This window comes from Triticum urartu, chromosome 3A (genome assembly GCF_056163025.1).
Source record: "Triticum urartu cultivar PI428250 chromosome 3A, HENAU_Tu73, whole genome shotgun sequence".
Taxonomy (NCBI): Eukaryota; Viridiplantae; Streptophyta; class Magnoliopsida; order Poales; family Poaceae; genus Triticum; species Triticum urartu.
The window spans coordinates 525,650,173-525,659,412 of record NC_141875.1 but is presented as its reverse complement, the minus strand read 5'-3'; the positions used below and the strand labels follow the sequence as shown (position 1 = coordinate 525,659,412).

The 9,240-nt window shown below is 44.0% G+C and overlaps 1 protein-coding gene across 2 annotated transcripts; it reads right to left on the bottom strand.

Annotated features, from left to right (window-relative positions):
- Positions 1-355: 355 nt before the first annotated feature.
- Positions 356-8,778, bottom strand: LOC125531205 (transcriptional regulator family protein). Of its 2 annotated transcripts, none has more exons than XM_087547557.1 (8): positions 8,241-8,778; positions 8,088-8,145; positions 5,793-6,049; positions 5,121-5,322; positions 2,678-2,797; positions 2,466-2,566; positions 2,255-2,380; positions 356-628 (listed from the first exon to the last, which is right to left on the bottom strand). In XM_087547557.1, the coding sequence occupies exons 1-7, from the start codon at positions 8,670-8,672 to the stop codon at positions 2,255-2,257; spliced, it is 1,296 nt and encodes a 431-aa protein (XP_087403683.1). In that variant the 5' UTR covers positions 8,673-8,778; the 3' UTR covers positions 356-628. The 2 variants fall into 2 exon arrangements, with proteins under 2 accessions (XP_087403683.1, XP_048551570.1); XM_048695613.2 differs by having other exon boundaries at positions 2,259-2,380; positions 8,241-8,776.
- Positions 8,779-9,240: the final 462 nt, after the last annotated feature.

Genomic DNA, 9,240 nt, shown 5'->3' with positions numbered 1-9,240 from the left:
GTGCTGGCCACTGACCGTTCCAGTAGCAAATGGCGTTCAAATGGCTCGGCCTTGAATACGCCGTCCAGTTGATTGACGGTGTAGCCGCTTGTAGGGAGGGACGGCTACGTTGTACGCATCCGTGGTCCCAGATATACATGATGAGTCTTAACTGATTGTTCACACCGAATGGCCATCAGCATCATCCATGCCGCCAGACCGGACCCCTGAAATGTCACATGAAAATGATCGGTGGAGCAGAATCGAGATTGACTAGACTCATAGAACACGAGCAACTTGACAGTTAGTTTGACAGTAAATCGGTAATGGTGATAAACTTTTCACCCTCTAGAAACGCCAGAACAGTCAATTGGGGTAGAATAAGAACCACAGCTACGACAAGCTTAGCATTGATCTATAGGGGAAAAGTGCTCCCAGTTCTTTTAATGCATTCGTGTTAGCTCATATCATTTCTTTTTCCAGAAATCCCTTAGAGCAACTACAAAATTTGTTTGTACATTACATGATTATTACACAAGTATGCAATCCGAAATCTCCCAATCAAATAACAAAATAGAACAGCTATGATCTCCTGTCTGACTTGTAATCACTTGTCCTCCTTTCTTCAGCTTCTTTTCTCTTCTGTTGCCTGAAAATAAATAAGAGAACCATGTTACAATTGACACGATGCCCAGAAAGATAACGAAAATGGATATTATTAAAGGTTGCTGCAATCTAACTTGATACAAGTCGTTCTTATAAACTATGCAGTTCAAGTAAACAAATCCACATGTAGTTATCATGGTTCAGACTTGAATAATTGCATGAAACCACAACTTCAGGGTCCCCCTTAGCAATTTACCACAGCTATAGGACTTCTTTTCACAAAACACAACTTCTGAACTAATCTTTATAAGTAAGCCAAACCGGCCAATTCCATGTTGAAAAAGAAAACGTGACATGATGGGTCCACTCGCCAGCGCTTTGTGTGGACGCTCGCATGGGATATGCTGAAGTGGATGTGGGAACCACAGGCCAGCCTCTCATCTCCCTCTTCCCCTTGCGTGCTTCCTCCTATCATCTTTTTATCCAGGCTCTAGCAAAGCCAAGTCGTGACGAAAAACATGGCGAGATGGTGTGCCAGCAGTTGGTGTGGTGTCTGCAGACTAGGTCCCCAGTGTACATGAGCAGCAGGGCATATAGCAACAGAAGACAATGAAGTAGGAGCCGCCGAGTAGGTTTGTGCCTCCCGTGCGTATGTGCACGACACAGAGCAGCCCACCTCACAATCAGGCCACCAGCCACCACTACCGACACACGCCACGTCACCACCGTGCCGTTCTGCTCTCTGTTGCAATTGTGCCGCCACCATCATCAGATCGGGCCAGTGGCCGGCTGCAGCAGCAAACTGAACCTGCGGAGGAGGCAGCAAAGGGACTGGTGACGGGAATCGCACTCAAGATCAAGCGGTGGCGCTGGGTCAAGGTTGTCCTCCGTCTCCAAGTCCCACTCTGGAAGCTCGGATGATTGTCGAAAGGAGGCCGGGAGGTGGGGGTGGTTGTGGATGGGCGGCGGACTCAAACACGGCAGACGTCGGAGAACAAGTCTGTGGCAACAAGACAACAGATCAGAGAAAGAGAGGTGGAGCTCCAAGGAGCTTGAGGTTGGAGGAAAGGAGAGAGGTCATCGAGCAGACAGGGGTTCAGCCTTGGGAGGGAGAGACAAGAGAGAAGGCTTGCAGGTAGGCCCCATGTCACCTATATTATACATGTGGCCATCCATGTTAGCACAGACGGGTGGACTCGTCTTATCAGGTTTGCTCTCAAACATCCGAAAAACAGCTGATTTGGGTCATCCGTGAAAGTTCAGACTACAAGTTGTGGTTCTGTGAAAAAAGGTCCAAAAATTCTGGTGAACTGTAAAAGGAATACCTAAAGTTGTGGTTGTGTAATTAACTCTAAAAAATAAGCTGAACACTTCATTGTCGCATTAATAACGTCCATTAAATAATCTAAGTTATCAATTTCAACATCAAGTTCAACTTGGTACCATTACAATTATGCTACAACAGCGTGGAGTAGGCAGATTTCATCAGGAAAAAAAACGAGCATGTAAAAGCACACAGGGCTACAGCTATGAACATTTCCATTGGTTAATCTGATTGGTAAGCATATTTTGATCAGCAGCAACAGACAAACAAAAATATGACTACATTAAGGAACAACATGTGCTATAACGGATTATGAAGGAAATAATTGTGTGGAAAGAAGAGAACTCACGCAAAAGCAGCATATCCACCAGCAACAGCATTTTCAGAAGTCAAAAGTGTGGCAGATCCACTGGCTGCTGACCGACTGTCAAGTCCACTAGCAGCTGCAGGGTTCTTAGTATCACCATCAACCTAGCCAATAACAGAAAACAGAAGCCGGTCATAAAAATGTTGATTCCAAAAGAAGGTAAATGCATTGAGCGAGGGAATTAGAAACCTTATCCCATTTTGACTTTTTGTTTGGCCTAGCCTCTTTCTGTACAGTATCTGCCGATGCCGGAACCGATACACCAGCTACAGCTGCTGCTGATATGGCGGCTGCAAAACATACAGATGTGAATCAGAAATACAAGATTGCCTGAAGGTAATAGTTTGTCAAAATAAAGCACGCACACTTCTTTTTTCTTGCAAGAAAAAATGCAAACGTACCTGAAATCTTCGCTATTGATGGATTGATTGGAGGTTGTACTCCAGAACTAGTAAAATCAATTCTTGGATTTCTTTTCTTCTCCTGTTCCTTCCTCTCAAGTTCACGCTTCATATCAGCTTCTGTAGACAAATTGGCGGCAGATACAAGATCGTGATTGGACTATACTTCCTTAGATAAGACCAAAGCATAAAGAACTGAAAGATTCACTGTCAACAAATGCGCACACACGGGTTGTAAGGATAGTTCACCAACAACCAGGATAGAAGGTGGTGAGTGGGAGATGTTTGGTAAAAAAAATTGAGACAAATCTGAAACTAAATAAAATGTTAGAAAAGAATACAGACAGAAAACAAATGAAGAACAAGCATGGATTAGCCGTAGTAGAACACCTAGTGTTACGACTAGAATACGCACTTAAGGACTTAGCACTAGGTGTATAACCCATCTGGAAGAGGAGGGAAAGGTATGAGAGTTCAGAAGGACGGGTACAGCGGGAAAAGGTACAAGAGTTCAGAAGGTCGAGGGCAGCATCCGGGAAGAGGGATTTCTTATTGCTTGAGAAACAAAAGATACGAGGCCGACTGGCATTGTCTTCAAACTCAAGGAAAGGACAGCTTGGACTCTTTCCAACGAGTTACTTCTAATCTCCTCTCAAGCCTACCATAACTTGAATCGGCTTGATCCTGGCCTACTCGTAACCTGCCATGACAGCCTCTTCTGAGTTTGTATGCTGCGCTGCAGCACTTTCACCAGGAATGTCTAAATAAACACCAGGAACATCTAAACAAACCGGGACCTGTATAACCAGCTGGTTCTTTTTCCCTGGCTAGCTCAGCGCCCGTGCGTTGGTACGGAACCACCAAAAAGCTGAGGAGTTAGCCAAACAGCATGGGAGATCTATGGACAAGCTTATGTGCAATTTGACCGTTGCATGGGTCTAGCGAGAAAAAAGAGAGTGAAATGGAAGGGGGGGACTTGCAGCCTTGCAGGCAGGGATGCGGCGAAGCAACTAAAACAACCATGGGAGTGTTGCAGGATTTGAATTTGAGACATTGATGGATGGGCATAGCAAAGAAGAGATACGGCCATGGTTTTGGGGTTCGGTCTGAAATTTTCAAAATACGGTTCCATAGAACCTGACCCCCTCAGCCTTGGGCAACCGGCTTGTCAACACCATGTCCGGTGGCTCACCAGCCTTCCATAGCATTTCTTGTGCAGCACTGGAGCGGATTGTACCGTCCGCAATGGCATACCGAACATGCGATGAAGGTTAACAGCACCTATCACGTGCATGGTGCAGGGGCATGCTCTCAGAGTACATCCAGACACACCCTTCTCTGCTGAATCGCTCCCAATCAAATAGCTGACTGAGGTTACCCTTACTCATTGCTGGCGTCACATGGATGGGTGTCTGCGCTCAGCAAGAACAGATGGAGTGTAAACGCATGGCGCTTAAGGTGGCACTGGCGGTGGACCTAACTGTCAGCGCTTGACAAAGGCAGCAATCATGAGGGTGGCTGGACAAAAGGAGGTGGTTCCAAGAAGATGCTTAGATGAATGAGGTAGACGTAGGTATGGTTGGAGAGGAAGGTCATGGTGGAAATGGCTCAAAGAGGGTGGTTGGACGAGGTGCAGGGTAGGTTAGGGAAGGGAAGTATGACATGGGAAGGCGGTATTGATCATAAAGTGGTGCACAGACCAGATGGGCACCACTGCAATCACCACTGAAGGGCAACGAGTTGGTGTGGTCAAGCTGCAGAGTTCTTGAGCTCAGTATAGACTGCATGTGGTGTGTTTTGGACTTATAAGCAGGAGTTTGGGTGGTGATTGATCAAATGCCATGATTCATCTTCCTTGTTTTAATTAATAGCTGATTGTTATTTAGTAATACAGGGTTTGATCTAGTTTCTAGTGTGAACTTATGATGATTAACAGGAGAACAAGGGCCCTGTTCTAGGTGAATATTGTTAGAACATGTAGTAGTTTGTTACCAGGGTCCAGGTACAAGCCCAAAAAAAGAAGCAGTGGCTTTGTATTGCTTATGCGACAAGTACATGGGGTTTTCTATATTTTATTATAACATAAAACAACACTCTCCAGACAGTTTCATGATTGTCCACAACTTCTTTGATCTTCAATAGCTAATCAAGCCCGGCATACTTAAAAGTTTGAGGCAACCTGGAGGGTCATGGGATTCGATATGCCTTACAAGCAAGTGCACACACTCAAAACTTAAAAGCAGTGTGCATGTTCCTTTGCAATCACATCCCAGATGGCCGCCATAGTGGAACTTCTATTGATTTCAACTACAATTGCATGACTAAATAGGTACTGGTATTATACATGAACATGGAAGCTACACTCAGATGTTCAATTATCTTTCAAAAAGGAAGGTGTGGCCCAAAAGGATAGCATATTGGATCAAACATGACTATAGCATACCTATCTCATCGTAGTAGTCACTTTTATCGTACCCATATGGATTGAAAACATCTTTACTGAAGCAGGTCCCTATCTGATCAATTTCTTGGTACCGCACAGCATGCTGCAAAAAGTCAGGATTTCTGTAGTCCTTTCTGTTACGCACTTCAGCATTAAAGCTCTTTCCAGACCTTTTGTATCCAAGGAACTTGTTTATCCTTTGCTGCAGGAAAACAGTGGAACATGAGTAACTACAGCCATATTTTCATGTAAAAACAAGAACAAGTGTGAAGGATGTAGACCTGCATTCCAAGTGGTATGGGTATCACATGGAAAGCCGTCATACAACGATAAGTTTAAGTTAACATGAAAAAAGACCCACATGAGTGTACAAGAAATAATCAAAAGTTTAAGAAACCATAATCACAAATAGGCTGCCTGAACAATTTGGAGATCTATTTATGCATTAGAGAAAAGAAATGGAAAGTACAAAAAAAAGGTATCTCAGAAATATCGTATTGCAGGAAGTGGTGTGGAAATATATGAAACAGTTGCCAACAGAATATTTTCACCATTTCAGATTACACAAATAATGACATTGCCAGAAGGGAGCTGTATGTTCTACATGAGAAATATGATGAATTTTTTTATGCTGAAAATAGTGTGGGAATAATAATTTGCTCGAAAGATAACCTGTAATGCTGTAGAACATTTTGTAGTCACAGGCGGAGGAAGGAAACGGCTCAATGGATCATCATTCTGAACATTGGTAGAAATATCAGAAGCTTCCTCCACCCTAGCATCTTCAGCTTCTGTTCCCGTTACATCCACTGGAACATCTGCCCTCATTTGGTTCTGCTCAGGTGCATCCAAATGCTGAGAAGTTTCTGATAGGACTTTTGGGGTGAGAATATGAACAGTGCCTGAGAGAACTCTTTCTTCAAGAATCCCTACAAGATAGGATAGAAATATAAAGCAGACTGGATATAAAATCGGAAGTGTAGATGTTGTAATGACTCCACAAAAAGGTGAAGACAGCCAGTAACTAAACTGAAAACACTTCTATAGATGGCAGAAATATGTACGCCAAGTGTTCCAACAATAAAAATAAAATAGAATGCATACTCCCTCCGTTTCTTTTTACTCCGCATATAAGATTTGGTCAAAGTCAAACTACACAAAGTTTGACCAAATTTATATTAAAAAAATATGAACATCTACAATACTAAAACTATATAGTATGAACATACGTTTCATGGTGCATCTGATAATATTGATTTCATATGGTGAATGTTTATATTTTTTAATATAAAGTTAGTCAAACCCTACAAAGCTTGACTTTGACCAAACCTTATATGCGGACTAAAAAGAAACGGAGTACAATTTAGAGCACATGAAAAGAAGTGTAGCGGCTGTTATGATTTGATTTTGCACAAAAGGCGAACAATACCTTCAACTTAAAACACTTCTACACATGACAGAAATATGTTCGTCAAGCAACACCAGAATTGAAATCCAACATAATATCAAGAATTCCCATTTGTTTACTGCATATCTGTTGGTATTAACTGGTGATCACAAATAACAAATTATCAAAGGAGTATATCTATTAAAAATGAAGTCCCTTACAAAAAAATTGTGACACCTCTGATGCAGTCTGCGGTCAAGGGCTCAAAGGGTGTATTTGGTTGTTGCCCAAGGTTGCCCTACCAGAAGATTGACTAGCCACAATTTTAGTTCATGTTTTGATTGCCCATAAATTGGCCAACATTGGCTAAAAAAATGAACTAGAGATGGGAAAGGAGCATTGGCATGCCAAAAAGTCGGCACTCATCCAGATAAAGACCAATATTTTGGTCATGGCCAAAAAAAATGGTAATAAGGTACTATTTGGTCCCAATCCAAACAAACCCAAAGTGTTCCAACTTTGAGTTAGCAAGCAAATGTACTCTGGACAAGATTAAAGAACCTACAAATCTGTTGCCGAGGTTATTAGTAGCCAAAAAATCAAATGCTAACACATGGAAATAAGAATATTTGTAGCATTCTCTATTTTCATGGTTCCAGCTATGTCTTTGCTCTTCTTCAGGTCATACTTGTCAACAAATATTCTGTATATAGAATAATAGAAATATTAACCACTTTCAGAACTTCCCAAGTCAAACATTTTGGCACAAGAAAAAAATCTACACGGTTTAGAGAATAATCTATGTCGCACGTCACCTATTTCATCTCATTTTGACACAAGTTAACGTTATCTTGCAGTTTCAGTGATTAGACTACTGTTAGATGATTTAAATACTTGTTTCTATGTTTGAGTTATTTCCATGCATGCAATATGCAGTTGTACTAGAGCATTACAAAAGAAACCATGTATTATAAATATTAGCAATGAAATGAGATATCAGGTACAAATCTGAAGCAGATAGCTCATCAGATATCAGTAGCTTTTATGGACTTTTGCCACAAATATTATAAAGTGTATTTGATATCTGGATCACATGTGTGTCATCTAAGAGTCTAACCCAGAAAGAAATTACACATTCAAAACACAAAAGGCTGTGTACTAACATGACTCTTCAGCGAACAAATTAAGCAAATATAACATAATCAAATGTTACAGTTTTTTATTTTAATTTACTCATCACTAAAGGAAGAGATTTCCATCTTACTGTCTTATGAATAAATGATAATACTCCATTCAGATTTCTAACCACAGCTAGTAGTGCTTCATGTTTTCTAGTGTGCCTTATCCATCTGACATTACTGGTACATTTCACCATATCTCTAATTCGTGTTCTTCTGATAGCATAAGATGTACACTTGAGGTAACCACAAGCACCAACACACATAGCAATCGGCAACATTGAACAAGTAGAACTCTATGTGTCACCAATTCATCAAACTAACCAGACACATTAATTTGCACTGGAGTGTAGGATTGCATACCGAACATAGCACAGAGTAACAATTATACAGCATGCTTACCCTCAGCATCCTGAGCATCCAAGCCCAAGCCGCCTATGCCACTCATGATCTCCCCGTCCTGCAACCAAACCGCAAGTAACAACGTCATCGTTAATTTAGAAAAGCAATAGAATACAGCAAAGGATTACTAATGACATACTCCCCAAGCTCTACCTCCTGGTCAGGCGACATTGCCATCTCGTCATGCGCGTAGTCCACTATAGCAAGCGACCCGCGCCGTGGCGGGCGCGGTAGATCGGGCGGCGGGGCGGACAGCGGGGGACGAGATGGGGAGGGGGACGAAACCGCGAAAGGTAGGGGCGAACGGCGCGAGGGCAGCGGCGGAAGCGCCGGAGAGACCTGGGGGCTCGCTAGGGGTTTGCGGCTGGCCTGCTCCTCGGGGAGGGGAGGCGGCGAGTGCTCCGGCGAAGGGTTGGGGTTCGAGTTAGGGTTGGAGCTCTCACCTCCGGTTCGAGGTGACGTGGAGGGGGAGGTTGCCGCAGCGGGCGGCGGCGGGGAAGGAGGTCCGGGCTCGTCGGCGTCCTCTTCGTCGTCATCGTTGTACATGGAGAACAGCGCGGCTATGCCCTCGGTATCTGACGCCATGGCGATGAGGAGGGAGCGGAAGGAAGGGTCGAATTTGGGGGTGGATCGAAGGCTAGGGCGCGGGGAGGACGAAGGCGAAATATTGCAAATCTAGGAATTTGGGAGTTCAACTAGAAGACGATGGTCAGGCGGTGACGGCGCCAGGGCCCACCTTCCAACGTTGCAAATTCCCACGTGAATCTCCGCATAAAATTAATGATATAGAAATTAGACGTGCAATATTTATAACACATCTAGATGTGCTTTAGCAAAACTGAAATATAGTTAGCAACAAGGACGAGAATGCTTTCGTGGTAAAAATATACCGGTAACGTTCCCCGTGCCGCTCCCGCGAGCGGCCGGGCGGAAACCCTAAACACTGACGCCGCCACCCCCACCCCCTCCCTTCCCTCCCTCGCCGCCGCCGAGCAAAGCCCGTGCGCGCGTCGGCGGCAGCGGGGTTACCCCTTTCCCTCGAGGCACGCAGGCGACGCGGGACGCCCTTCCTCTTGGTGTCAGGCGACTCGGCGGCGCCGCGCGTCAGGCATGTGTCGGTGTGGGCCGGCGGTGTTGGATGGTGCGGGGCGCT